Source organism: Dermacentor variabilis, chromosome 6 (genome assembly GCF_050947875.1).
Source record: "Dermacentor variabilis isolate Ectoservices chromosome 6, ASM5094787v1, whole genome shotgun sequence".
Lineage (NCBI taxonomy): Eukaryota > Metazoa > Arthropoda > Arachnida > Ixodida > Ixodidae > Dermacentor > Dermacentor variabilis.
This window is the reverse complement of record NC_134573.1, coordinates 161,286,926-161,302,115: the sequence shown is the minus strand read 5'-3', so window position 1 is coordinate 161,302,115 and position 15,190 is coordinate 161,286,926. Positions and strand designations below refer to the sequence as shown.

The following is a 15,190-nucleotide window of genomic DNA, read 5'->3' as shown; positions in this document are numbered from 1 at the left end:
CTTCATTCCGAACACTTCCTGCTCCTGAACCACACTGCCAGCACTGTACCACATTGCGTATTCCCAAAGAGCTGGCGACGTCATCTGTGTTTTTGTCCGCCGTGAGTCCGTACCGAAACCCCTGCAATGCCCTTACAACGGTCCGTACTGTGTCATTGATCGAGCTGACAAACATTTCAATGTGGACATAAATGGCCAACAGGACACTATCTCTATCGATCGCCTTAAGCCCACCTTGGTTGGGGACCCACTCCCTCAGTAACTGGATAAACCAATTAGCCCAGAGTCAGTTGGTCCTTGCCAGTCATCAAACACACTTCAGCTGCCAGCACCTTGACCCAAACTCCTCAAAGTATCATGCTGGCTGCCTGCATGGCTCCGTCACTAGAGGGGGGGGCCTCCTGTAGCAACATCGATGTCGAGGAAGATGATCGAAACGGTGGTTGGCTAGGGACAGGCTATTGCTTAGGCACTGAAGCGGGTGTGTGGCTCCGGTCACGTGCAGCCGACACGAGGGCCAGATGATTTATCCGCCGAGGAATGACTGTCAGCTAAGGCCTTCTGCTCAGTAAAAATATGCTCCTGTTTATTTCACCTCATCGTTATCACTGATCTTGCATGCCACAACTCATTGTCTTGGCCCCACAGATAATTGAAAGCAGTTGTTTGTTATTGGCAAGCTCCTTGGTTGTCTGGATGTCGAATTGTGAATGGTATTAGATGCATGTGCCAATGTAAATGAGCCTGATGGTGCTAGTAAATGATGCAGAAATATTCTGTATTCTTCCTCTTATTGTATTCGATTAGGAAATTTCACTATTCAAACACTCCTGCTTCTACAATCTCGAAAAAGCCACTCTTACTGGGAGAGGAGGCTCAATAAGACAGGAAAGTGTGCCAAATGCTCCAGTTAATTTGTTTTCTTACCACCGAGGTGCTCTGTCTGAAGGGCCCCCATAACCACTCGCAGCTCTAAAATCTTTTACATAGTGGCAGCTGGGAACCAGCCTTCAATGAACATGCAGTTGCAATAATTGTTTTTAGTGATGCCATAATAGCAAAGTTGCAGGCATTTGATGAATGAATGACTATGCGACTGCCGCTGTTTCTCGCTCTCCTTTGCTGCCTTTCCCACTCATGTTCTCTCCACCTTGCCACGTACTGTTACCAACTCCATGCTCTGTGGATTACGGATGGCATCAGCGCACATAAAGAAAGACTCCTCCATGTGAAGAAGAGATGGGAAAATCCCGGAAAGGAGCACAGCAATGTGCCTTAAGTTGGTGGCCTTACTATGGCATGTAGTTCTGCCATATTTGCAAATGATGATCGTCACAGTATACTATACGCAATTTGCTTGTCTACTTAGAACGTAAGAACATGTCGGAGATGGTTTAGGGGCCTTTTGAGAGTGGCTCTTACACTTATGCTGAGAGTCTTGCATTTCAGCATCATAACTTTTTCCTTTTGCAGATCACCCATATTTTGTGGGCGTTCAGTTTCATCCAGAGTACATCAGCCGGCCACTGAAGCCATCGCCGCCTTACATGGGGCTTGTCTTGGCTTCGTGTGGCCGCCTAAATGGGTTCCTCCTCCGCGGGTGCCGTATGTCACCTCGGCAACTGAGTGACATAGGTTCTTCGTCTGAGGATGAGTTGCATGAGCCTGTTCCTGTCCGTGTGGAAGCAGGCACATCCACAATGCCTGTTCGGGTAGGGATGTTTTCCATTCTTCAGCACTTCATCATTACTCTAGAAATGTAGAACTGTGGGGCTTGTTGGTGAAATGTGCTGTTAAAGGTTAAACTGGAGTACCAAACATGGAGAATCGGAATCTTGAGATGCCGTTAGCCACAAACTTAAACTGAATGAGACTTAAACTGAATGACACTTTCCGGTTTTGGCGGCCGTATTTCGATGGAAGCAAAACACAAACACGTTTGTATGCTTAGTTCATGTGCATGTTAAAGAACACTAGGGGGTCAAATTTAATCTAGAGTCCTCCACTATGACGTGCTTCATGATCATATTGTGCTTTTGGAATGTAAAAACTTAGAATTTAATTGCAGTGAGGCTAGCACCAATTCATGACTGCATATGGCCAAGTCAACACAACATTTCTTCCACCTCTTTTTCAGAGTATGAAGTAGAAATCAATCAAGCCGAAGGGGTAGATTGTGTGATTTTCAAAATTAATGCTTTTAGCATTAATAGCTCGGGTAAAAAAAAAACAAAAACAAACACTAAGACCACCAAGAAAAACAAGCCAAATACTAAAACTGCACTTCCAGGGGCTGCGATCTTTGTCTCTTAATTAGACACAAGGCTCCAATTTTCCTCAATACCCTTGAGTATATATAGCAAAACTCAACATATGGAAAATTGAGTTATCAGAATTATTTTTTGCAGTAGCCCTGGTCTTTCCTAACTGCAATGCCAAGGGGCTCCTGCCCTATTGGGTCTTATTTGTAGTGTATGCCACTGCCCATATGAAATACGGTACTGAGACTCTCTTTACTCTGTGTCATACTTAACACGCAACGCTATGAAGGCCATACAATAGACCTCCATTTATTAGACTCTGGTTAATTCGGTTTTTCAGTTAATTCGATACTCGCCAAAGGTCCCTGCCGGCACCCGTGCACTTCTATGGGCCCAAACTTTCATTATTTCGATCCTAATATTGGTCTTCGCCAGATAAGTTGAGCTTGACCAGTCGGCACGCACACGCCTGACTCCTATAGTGACCCTGATATCAATCCCTTTAGTGGCAACATCTTTAGTGGAACTTGGGGGACAGTTAATACTTTGAACATGCATCATCTCCCATAAAGAAAGCCTATTTTTGGCCTGCCCTAAGAAAATAATTTTGAAGCAATAACCTTAGCTCACTATGTCCGATTACGGTATTTACCCGATTCTAAAACGCGCCTTTTTCTTTTCAAGAAATTTGTGCCAAATATTGCCTGCACAGTGCTATCAGATCTGAAATGGATGTGCGGCGATTTTGCGCCGTTTGTGTGTTTTACCGCATAACGCGCATGTATTGCGGCGAAGCTGACTTTAGGAAAGCGCCTCTTCTCATTGTGCTACACATATTAGACCCTTACCCATTTTTCTTGCTAAAAGATCGGTGCTCATTAGGTTTCTGCCTTATTTAGAAGCTTTAATGTCATTTATATATTAGTTTTCCACTTTAGACGCACAAGTATGTTTCATTTAGGGGCTTTTTAGAACTGGGGCCAATACTGGCAAATGGATCTGTAGCGTGTTCTACTGTTTCTTCTCCATCTCGTTTAATTCGACCTCCCAGATAATTTGATCAATTTTGTCAATCCCATTAGGGTTGAATTAACAAGTCAACTGTAAAGATTTATCTCACTGCTTTCATTTACAACCAAAAGAAAAGTGCATCACATATGAAAGATATAGAGGCTTATGTTATGTAATTCAGTGTAACATTAATTCTCATACTTTGTCACAAAATACGACATAATTACTACATGGAAGACACTGCAGATCTGAACCCATATACCACCAAACGAGCTGAGTGACACATTCTTGAGAGTTGTCGCCAAAGTGCCAAAACATACTATGTCACATTGAAATCACAAAGATGCAAAAATAATACGTGATTTCATATAACCTTACCTCCACAAGTTGTAGTTGTAGCTTGAAAGTAGCTGTTCCGTAGACGGCGTCGCAGATCAAAAGCCACTCCACTGCTTAGTGTGCGGAGCGAGATTTATGACGGCACTGTTTGCGTACCTTCTGCAGCGTTGCCTGCCATGTATGGAAGGGGGCATGAGCCGAAATGCTTCAGTCCCTGACCTTCAAGCTTTACCTGGCAGTCTGTCTGATCTCTGACCTTTTGTAAACCGCAGGTATCAATGCCTGGCCGAGAATCTGTTCACCATGACTTGCATCATGACTTGCACCACGCTAGTCATCAAGCAGCACATGGTGGCACAATGATACCGGGGTTTTCGCGAAGCGAAGATTACCGCTCAGTTACGACATGTAACGATGATCCTGACCCGCCCAGTGTCTCCGAAGGTCATCTCTCGCCGCCCCACTGCAACGGGAAAATCCTGACGGTGGACGAGGCTGACGAGTCTTACGACAGCACTGGCTCGAATGCCAAGACTTCAAAGAGCGGTCAGCATGATTCGTAGGCATTTCGAAGGTTGCTAGTGTTTCTAAAGGAAACAGTCCTCTGTTACGGACAGAGCTGCATATTATATATATATCACATTTATCCTCACCATTGGAGCATGTTTTTTGTATTTGTTTTAGGTAATGTTGATCAACACTGCATTTTATTTCTTCAATACTTGTGCATTACTGATAGCGTTGTCTGAAATATGCATCTGTGGCAACATCTTTCAAGAAAAGGTGCAAGTGAAAAACCTTTGTGGGACTTGCGTACGTAAAGCATATATGCTTTATTCTTGCACCAGCCGAGTGTTTGTGGGACTCCTTGTATATTTATTTCTTAGCCGTTGTAGGCTAGGGAAACCTGGACTGTTGCCAAATCGCCCTTGAAAGTAGCATGGGTGTGGATGGACTGTCGGTAATCAACGCTGCCGACTCATTATGTTAGATATAGAGATCATAGACTGTTTTGACGTTGTAGTTGAGATTTTGTTTCTGTGTGTGCCATCTTGTCTGGTGGCTGATATTAGTACAACGCACAAACTTTAATTTAGTAGTGTCATCATGGCTGCCAAGCTTGCATGTTGCCAATACAGCGAACCGTACCTTAATCAGTCCCCTTATCCCCGGCTCAGCTCCACGAACCTTGTGTAGTTGTGAATGGGATTTCAGTACGGCATTGATGTGTACATACAGTCGCGGACTGATAATTCTTCCCGATTAGGATCGCCAAAACATCTGAATAATCGGGAATCCGAAATATTAGATTCAGCAGAAGATAAGCGACTGTATTTCACAAGTGGCCAAAAAGGTATGCTGTATTCTTGGATCACCACTTGCAGGTACACCTTCAGTTTCTTGAGACCAGCGCAAAGCACATTGGCATCTACGAGCAACAGAATTCTTTTGCACACTCTTTTGCATGACTTGTGCAAGACATCATCACCCTCTATCAGTGATGGCATCCTCGGCACGGTGTCAAGCATGCTGTCACATGAGTAGCATAAGACACATTGATGTCTACGAGCGAGCGTGTTCATGGCACGGTGCCAGGCGTTCTATCTTATCACAGTACTCATCGATGTGTCCAGTGCTAGTCACATGAAATATAGGGAAAGTGAAGGTATCTTTGAAAGTGGTAATTCAAGAATACGGTTTAAGTTTGTCAACGCGTTGCTTTTGACATAGACGGTCGGTTGCCGCGATTTTCTAGCGTTGTCTTTTATGTTATTCCTTTTCCTGCATTTTGCACTTTGTCAGTGGTCAGAGCGACGCTCCACTCATGTCATCAACAGGATCGGCTCGCCACGAACAGTGGATGATAAGTGCGTAACGAAACTTGCATGAAAAATCGCATAAATCGCAACTGCAGCCTTTACGACTTGGTGGCCTGGCTTGTCCTGCGGTTTGGGCACAGTCGGCAACTACTAGATTGACTAGGCTTTGCTACCTAGTTGTGGTTTCGAGGAGGTGCCGATGGCATGACTGGTGACCATTTCGATGACGGATCAAAATGTACTTATCTCTATTACTGCTCCACTTGGCCAAATTAGCACACGGCTGTGCAGTTGGAGTTTAAATTATATTGCTTGACATGTTGTAAGGTGTCCGAAGTTTCTCTGTACCCTATTGACTTAATGTATAAAATAAGTCAGTGGGTTCAGTGGTGGTCCACAGAGCTGTCGAAATACTCAAGCATGTCCGAATTGTTGGTTGGTGACTGTGCTGCCCATTCAGAGCCACGAATAATAGAGGAGGTTGCTTTATTTTGAAAGAAAGTAGAGTGTGCTGTATGGTCTGGAACCTTGCAATTCTGACAACTACAGTGGTAGGGTATGACCCACTTATAATAATGCTGGCCATAACAGCAATATACCGGCTATAAGAATGAGCAGCCATGTCAGTGTCACATTTGTCATCTGTTCCGTGCTAAAAATTAACAAGGGAATTGCAGTACTGCAGTGTATTGCTATCAATTTTATCAATGAAATTCGGGTGCAGTACGGAACAGCCTTTTATAGTGCAGTAAGGAGAAAACATAGCCCTGCTATACCGACAAGTTGGAATTCTGTGAATGCTTGTTGGATGGGAAGACAAAAGTTATTGGCAGAGAAAATTAATTCATACCAAAACTTCAGTTTTCTTATAAAAATTGCCAAGCTGTGCTGTCACAAATGGCGGAGATGCATATCAAAATAAAACAGCAAAGAAATGCCATTGACAGTGCCGCAAGTATTGGTATTTCAGCGGATGGCACACTTCAAAAGAAGAATACCATATAGCCTCATATAAGGGCCATAGTTTTTTTCACAATTTTGACGATCCTTAGACAGGACTGGACCTCTTGGTCAAAGTGATACTGGCGAGCCAGCGTCTTGTACGTCGGATGTACCATTGCATCGGAGGTTAAATGCAGCTCTCGCCACCTAGTAGTGGCACGCGAAAATTCGCCAATGGACGCGCGTCACATCGGGCTACGAACACGATTGCTTCTCTGTTGGAAATTGCTTTCCCTCAAATTTTGGGCTGCCAACTTGGGGCTGTAGCCCTTACACAAGCCTATATGATATAGTGCCAGGCTGGAGCAACACATGAAATCCACTGTGTCTACCCTGCTACTACAGCTGCTACATACAACATGCTTTTATGTGAACCAGCTCTGCACCCCTTGTTAAAAGGTAACACAAAGAAATTAGGCAGGGAACCTCTCATTTGCCACATTGTTTGGTGGCTTGACTGCTTTGACATTTTTTTAAAAACCCATACTGCCTGGATGACCAACATTGTTTTTGTGTCAGGTGCATGGGTATAGTCTTTCGAATCATTGAAGGTGTCAGTTGTATACGATATGTTGTGTAGATTGTTGACCTCAGCATTTCTTTTTTCATTTTTTTTTCATGTCTGCATGAAGATTCGTATAGTGTGAACATCTGAATTGCCGTTTGGAACATTTTAATTACTCTCATTTTGCATGTTAGAGAGGGGCTCAAACACTATACTTAGGTCTGGCTGTGTGGATATGCTGTTTCCGGTGTGAATTACATATGTTTTTTCACTCTAGCCATAATGGCTAAAGTGCCTGAAGAGCAAGTGTAAATTTTATTGTTGAGTCACACCTCAGGTTTACATTGTCACTATCACGCTTGTGTTTAGCAATAAGGCTAGGTGGAGACCTTTTCTGATGCGCTTGTTTTAGTGGCACCGACATACGTTTTGAGGCATAGTTTAATGTCATGTGGTTTGAAGCTTCATGACGTTTGCCAATGAAAACTAGGAGTATAGTTCTATTGCTCTAAGGTTGTTGTACATGTTGGTTAAAGGACACAATGAGAAATTGTTACCTTGCATGCAGAAATTCAGCCGAAATGTGAATTTTGCTATGATTGCAATTGTATTGTTAACATTGTGGGTATGGTTGTCTTGGTGTATGACTTACAGCATGTTTTGCATGCATCAATAGTGCAGAACTTTCAGATGCCTGCTTGGTAATTGCACTGTGTTCAACATTTTCTGCTGATTTTTACAAACTACAGTAAAACATGATTTCTTTCGAACACAGTTTACTACAGTAAACTATTCACATTTTGATGTGAACCAGTAAAGGATACAGCAAAGAATGATTAAGTCAAGATCTGGTTGCACTACATTTTGTTGCACATTGAACATCTGTTAGTTTTTTCAGAGATAGTGTGCGCAAATTCTAATGAGTTAAGTTATATAGTTAATCTAAAAGTTGTTGGCATTTCACTGGCGGAGTCATGGAATTTATTGAACCATAGTTGCTGCAAAGTTGCTCAGGAAACTGAGTATTCTTTTTTTTTCCCCTTTTTTACCTTAAGTTTTCTAGAAGCATGCTTCTGGCATATCTTTTAGTCTGCCATGGCTATTGTCTGCAGCTGTCAGTATGCTTACCTACATTTTAGCCTAGGCTAGTGCCTTTGTGCTGAAGTTTGCTTGAAAGTTCATGAACTTCTTCATAAGGCATTAATGCTGTGAGAGCTTGCTGCTGTGGCAGCAAATGACTCCAAAGCTGATGGAATTGCTAAAGTCTGCTCATATTCTTTTTCTTCCCGAGACACCAAATTGACTTTTACAGACTCGTATACTTTCGTTTTTCTGCAGACAAATCTTTAAAGCAGCGCACCTTCCGCTACCATATAAGGAAAGGTAAGCCTGACTGGTTCTGGCAAAACCTTCTATCAGGTTCTGGTGTGGTACACTTCAAATTTTTGTGTTGGGCCAATTGACTGCCTAAACCCTAAATGTTTTTCTTTTCACAGATGTGCTTGTCACTTTTATCCTGTGCTATGCCTTATCGTACTTAATTGATTGTTATAGTCACCGAAAACCAGTGCCAGGGCCTGAATGTTGTAATACATATATTCAGTAGTTTTTTCTTTAAATATCGAATGAGCACTTATGATTATTACTCTGAGGAATGTGTAGTGCTATGAATAACTTCTGAAGCATGATAGTGTCTGAGATTGTTTCTTCACTGTGAAAACTGTGCAGTATATGAATACTTCAGGAGTGCTATAGTGCACAGTTTCCACAGTGATGTATATGAATACTTCAGAAGTGCTATAGTGACCAAGTACGCTTCTCCTTAGTAAACAAGATCAGCATGTTTGCGGTCACTTTTGTATCAATTGCAGGTTCGTCTTCGTATGGATCTGATATTTGACGTACAGAGAACATGTAACGATGAGCTGTATACCCGAGCACCAAGACACACATGAAAATGTGCACGCTGTACCCTAGGCCCTCTTGTGGCTTTCAGGCACAGTGTCAACATCTAGCAGTTCTTTCAACTTGCATCATGCCCCTTGCGAATGTGGACAATATTGGGCATGGGAAGATGTGAAATAGCACGAAATATATCATTCACGAGATCGTTGTTGACTAATTATTTGGGTTCCAGGTAGGATTTACATGTAACCGTTATAGAACTATTCTATTCAACTGCATATGGAATAAAATTTATTACTCCTCAGCCTATTTCTCTTTCACTTCATTCAGTGAATGTTGGACTTACTGAGTGAGAACACGTGAAAATGTTGGCACTTGTTAGTATCTGCTTAATTCATTTATTTTATTTGATACATACTTTAATTTGCAGCCTGGAACTTCTCGCAAAACTATGTGGTCGAATTTCAGCTGCTGGTGGCCATGTGTGAACACATTTTGAAGTGTTTTGGTGAGGGGCTAAATGAAAATTGCTAAATCCTTGTTTTCTGCACGTTCAGCGGCATTAGTATATGCAACACTTGCAGTGTTTCCCAGCTACCTTGGGAGACCCAAAGATACAAGCAATCTTGTACTTGGAGAGAATGGGTGCCATGTTGTGGGTGATGTGCTAAGGCTTGAAGTGTATAGGTTAATTATGAGCTTTGGAAATAATTACTGAATACTGGTCTTCTCCTAATTTCTGGGTTATACGAGGCACCATCATACTTTGGTGGTGAAGCAGCGCACTGACAAGGACAACGCGAAGACGCAGAAGAAAACGCGACACTTGCTGTGTGTCGTGTTTTCTTGTGTGTCTTCGCGTTATCCTTGTCAGTGCACTGCTTCACCACCAAGGTATGATAATTAATCACCCAACTCGCCCAACTTTCCACATAACTATACGAGACGCATAGTTTTCCCAGTCTTCTCAGTGAACAAAACGATGCATGTTGCTTATATTTAGTTAAATTGAAAAGTATTTTGTGGGGGATGTCCAATAAATGCTCGAACTGTATAGGTTCGGGACTGCCTTTGTGGAAAATTGCTTGTAGAAACGTTCAGGAGCTTTACAAGCACATTTTGCTAACCCCGCAGGAAGTTTGCCAAATGATATAAAAGAACTCGACTTGCCACGAAGTTGACATTTTGAGCAAATGGGGTGATTTGCGGTAAAAATTTCAAGAGCTTCAGGTAATTTCGAGCTTCGCAATAGAATTGCTTTAGCAAGCGTTCAAAAGTGTTAGCACAGCTGTTATCTGCCATATTTCCTGTCTCCTAGGAAAACTACATGACATCGAGTACGCAGTTGGAAGGGGGGGGGAATGAAGGCAAGGTTAAGAATGATTTGGGGAAGAAAGTCTTAATGCTTCTAGCTTCAGTAATTATTTGCAAAACTAATAATGAACATTTTTCTCCTTATTTTCGTGCATTTCAAGAGGCACATAGTAGGCTTCCTTGGTGAGCCATACCAGTGTCCTTGTTTATATTGTGGGTGATGTATAGGCAAAGTTCAAAAGTTTGTGGGTTAATTATGGCCTCTGCCGTAAATTGCGAAAGCACACGGGAGCATTCTGTTTGACAGACCGCAGAAAACTTAAAATGACCCACTGTCCTCAGAACAGTAACTGCCACGGGTATCGAATTTGAAGAAAACGGGGGGAGAGAAGGGGGAACATAATTGCATGGGAAGGTAAGTGCGTCCGAATAAATTGCGACCCATGCGACAATAAAATCTTAAAGGGACAATTAAAGGGCCCCATATCAAATTTTGGTTATACGCTGGAAATCGTTACGTGTCTGTAGGGAGCGTTCTGCCGCAAAAAAATTTTCAAATCTGCTCATTAATAGCAGCGATAAAAATATTTCAGTGCCGCGAACCCATGATTTCAGCAGGCGGGCTCCACTGCCAAGCCAAGACGCTCCACTCGCCCCGTCTAGCGTTCGCAAGCGAAATTCCGTCCCTGCGTTCACCCATACCGGACCTCGAAGATCGCGTGACGCATACGTCACAGGCCCCGCCCTCTTTTTTTTTTTTTTTGCTCCTCGCCCCCCCCCCTTTTTTTTTCGGCGCTACACACTTCCGCCGACGGCGTCGCGCGCGAGCTGTTCTCGTTCGCGCACGATTTTGCGCGCTGTTCACAAAGAAATATGATTATCGGTATAATTTAGTGCTACATAAATACTAAGGCAAAACAAGCGGATCTCCGAGCATGATCACGCGCTGGAACATGGTAAAAAAAATGCAGTTTCTCTACCTGCGCACGTGACCGCACGACCGTGGAAACAAGCAGACGAAGCGGAAGTACATCTCTCCCTTCGGTGCGAAGTAAAAAAAACAAAAAACAAAAAAAAACACGCAGACACTCCGTTTGTATGTTTTATTATTTCTCTAAACCTCAATTCATCAATTCAAGCAACAGATATCGCACAGATAACAGGTGTCTTGAATAATTCTCGAAGTCACGTGTCACCACGAGCGACGTCACACTGCGGACACTACATAGGCGCAGTGGCACGACTACGTCACCGTCCGGCTTGGAGCGCGGCGGCCGCGAGGAGAAGGAAAAACGGCGTTCGGTTTGAAATTTCGGATCTTTCCAGGGCGCGTAGCGATTTAATACTTTGCAGACACGATCGTTATCGCGCAATGTATGCTCTGCGCTTGTCAGCTCAACATGGCCAGACGTAGTGAGGGCTGCAAACGTGCGCTGCATTTAGTAAATTATTCCAAAATACTGGAAAAGCCACTCCTATAAGAGGTTCGGTAAGCCAGAAAAGACGCAAAAGCTAAAAACTGGCGACCAGTTCACCTTGACGTCATAGATTTCAATGGCGTACGCTTGGGTTTGATTAATACTTTGTCGGCAAATATATAGACTACAATGCATTCTAAAGGAGCCGGCGTAATAAGTGTTTCACGAAGGGCGCAAAATATAGCTCGCTGTCCCGGAGGAACTGTGAACAGCCAGCGAGAACATATTCAGTGCAGATTATAGGAACAGTCATGTGGCCAACGTTTTACCCTGTGTGGTTTAACTACAAGCAGGTAAAATTCGTAATGAATCTGCTTCTTAAGGAATAGCTTCGCAGGGAACTGGGCTGTAATTCTGCTATGTCGCACAAATCTGCTTTTTTATATAGCTACACAAGGAAAAGACCGCGCAACGAGCTTGCGAACGCCCAAGAGCTGGTTTCTCTGCATTAGGACTCCTGCAGAGAAGCGCATTCCAACGAAGATTGCCAGTTTGGCTCGTGGGTTGTAAGGCGAAAATGGTGCCTGTACGTATTATTTGTTCTTTGTTTCTGTATTTAATGGCAGTATGATCACCGTCATTCTATAGATGAGTGAATAAACGTTCACCATTGGGCTCGAACCCAAGTCCTATCGATTCTGAGACTGGTTGCACAGATTCCGATCGGAAGATATGCAGCACAGTATAGCTGTATGAGCTATGACATCATGCTCTGTGAAGCAACATTCAGTTCAAGTACCGCACATGCTGAACGCTGATGGTGACTGCGTTATCCAGTAGCGGAAAGTTTATGTGGAAAATGACTAGCGGCAATGGTGCAACGCTCATGAAAACAAGACACGAATAACGCCTTTGACGCTTGGCAGCAGGTTGCGGCGCGGAAAACCGGAGTTTATCTCTCATACCGTCCTCCCTTGGTCGTTTTCTACCATTCTCCTCTTTTCTTCACGCATAGACATACTTCAAGAAAATCTCGACCGGCGCGCTGCCATGTTCGAGACACTAGCATGGCATTAAATGTTCGTACTGTGTACGTTTTTTAGCTGCACCAAATTCTAAAAAATCGCGTCTTACATATAGCACAATTCTAACCCTTGTAACTAGATTGCCCGATGAGGGAGACTTTACTTCCATGAGCAATCAAATGCGGAATCTTACTAATCAACAATATACATGGAAACTTTATTGAAGAGAAAGGGTGTAGAAGTTGCAGGTGGGTGGTACCCTCAGTCCAGGGTTCCACTGACTTCCGCTGCCACTGACCCGCCTGACCTGGCCGAGAAGTGCCAGTTGCGCCTCTCGGTATTCCCTGGCGAGCAGAGTCTCCCAGTGCTCCTGTTGAAAGATATTTTCTGCAGGGCCAGTTCGTTGATCTTGGGGGGAGGGGGGATTAGATTCGCACTCCCAAGAAATTTGGGCGAAAATGAGCCTTCCTCCGCACAGCGTGCACATATTGGGGTAGGCCGAGGGGGACATGGCGTGTAGTTGGCGTAGATTCGGATACGTATTTCACAAAGCTTTTTTTTTTACTAAGTAATTTACAGCACATATTGCAATCTACGAACTGTCGCTTGTGGTGTTGCAAGGCATATAGACTTGGAACGAATTCTGAGGATGGGACTGGTTTTGAGATATGCGCCGCCAGCGGCAAAATTGCACTGTTCCACTTATTCTTCCTATATATCTTTTTTGAAGAAACCGCTGTTTTATGCATTGAACCTCGCAAGTAACTGTAACGCCAATGTACGTATTTCGTCGGATACCTTGAAAATTAATATCTCGAAACTGGTATAGTGTTCAGAATTCGTTTCATGAGGTTACGCCTTGCGACTCGATCACCAGTGTTACGAACGGCCTGCAAGGCTACCGACCTACAAAATTTTCCCAGGCAGCCGCAGCTGCGGAGGTGGCGAGCTTCTCACAAGCGACCTTGGAACCCTTCTCCACCTGCTGCGGCGACTTGTATTGTAGGGACGACAATGTGCCGCATCAACACCCCTTTGGCGCCGCTATGACTAAACGCAGTCGGCGGACCAAGTATTGTTAGTGGGTTTGCCGTCACCGTCACGGCTTGTTTGAAGCGGTGGAACTCCTGGGAGAAGATGTTTGGCGGCCGTATCACGGGGCTTAGAAGTCATGGACAGACGCGGCGGCCATTGTCTGCGGCGTCAACGCTAGGATCAAGAGGCGCCTGCTCGGGTCAAGACCCCTGTCTGCAAGAAACCCACTCACATCGGTGTGTTCAGTGAAACTTGTGCGGAAGTGAGCGTGTAAACCCTCCCCCTCAAAGGCGGGTCGGCGATGATGACTTTGAACGCTCCCCTTGGTCGAAGGTGGAACGGCCGTTTTTCCCCTCACCTAGGCATCTAGGAGGACAGAGTGTATTTAAGGAGCCGTTGGCGGCTCCTCAGTGTGCATTCCTCTTTCAGTTGTACTGTAACGTTCTCATGTAAATACTGTAACTAAATTTCGTATTCCTCGTTCTCGATTAGAACAAGTCTCTCCCCTTCAACAACGTCCTCAGCGTGGATAAGTTGGACGACAGCACAAGCCAGCTACCATCTATTTCATGCCCGAGCCCAACCATTACACCAGCACCAAGTCGAAAAATTGCCCTAAAATTTTGAGTTAGTTACCTTACGGCGCGTAAGGTAACTGGATGGATGGATGGATGGATGCAAAACTTTAATGAAGGTCCTGAGGTGCGCGACTCAGCGCGCTGCGGGCCGCTCCCACGTTGGGACAGTCAGGCCATGCCCGACCGCCGCATCGTCAAAATTTTATTAGTACAGTTATTAGTAGTTATTCAAGTAAGCATTCTGATTTCTCTTAGATGTGATGTCCGCCTCGTCGAGTAATTTAACTCAAGGGTTAGAATCGGGCTATCTGCCACAGGCAATTCTTTAAAAATTGGTACACATAAAAAAAAAAGGCACCTGGTAGTGCACTTCCGCTGGACTCCCTGTCCGCGGCTGCCTGAGAGCACAAAGCATTTTTCCCGCCGCCGGGAAGGGATCTGCAGGCACTTTGAGGTGTCCGTCACCGCGTTAGACGAGCGGCTTGCGGCGCGGTACGCCACAGGTCAGCCGCGTCGCGTCCGTCGTCGGACTGAATCAGCGATCCGGCCCGTCGTGTGAATACAGCTTAAGAGGGCTACATCAGTAAACTGCTTGCCTTTAGACATGCACCCCCCCCCCAAAAAAAAAAAAAAAGAAAAGCCGCAGTTACGGCGAGGGGAAGCTTGATGAGCAAGAAAAGACGCAAGAAAAAAAAATAACGAGCTGGCGACGCCACCTTGAAGTTCCCGCACTAGCCAGCCGTGACGTCACCAATTTGACTGCGTCTGTTCTGGCTTAGTCAAATTAGTGAACTCGGCAAGTTTCATAAACTCATATATATATATATATATATATATATATATATATATATATATATATATATATATATATATATATATATATATATATATATATAATACGACATACTGCGCCTCCTGCGGGCCAAATATAAGAAAATAATTTGAAACCCATGTCGTCATGGGCACTACAGTTCCAG

The 15,190-nt window shown here is 44.1% G+C and overlaps 1 protein-coding gene across 4 annotated transcripts in view; it reads left to right on the top strand.

The window, feature by feature from the left end:
- The window catches only part of Ctps (CTP synthase), a 43,636-nt gene extending 34,489 nt beyond the window's left edge, over window positions 1-9,147 (top strand). For 3 of the 4 annotated variants that reach the window (XM_075696493.1, XM_075696491.1, XM_075696494.1), the window contains 3 exons: window positions 1,474-1,712; window positions 3,884-4,157; window positions 8,277-9,147. In XM_075696493.1, coding sequence (XP_075552608.1) covers window positions 1,474-1,712; window positions 3,884-4,157; window positions 8,277-8,401 — 638 coding nt within the window. In that variant the 3' untranslated portion in view covers window positions 8,402-9,147. The remainder of the gene's footprint in view (window positions 1-1,473; window positions 1,713-3,883; window positions 4,158-8,276) is intronic. The other variant, XM_075696492.1, reaches the window with a different exon arrangement.
- Window positions 9,148-15,190: the final 6,043 nt, after the last annotated feature.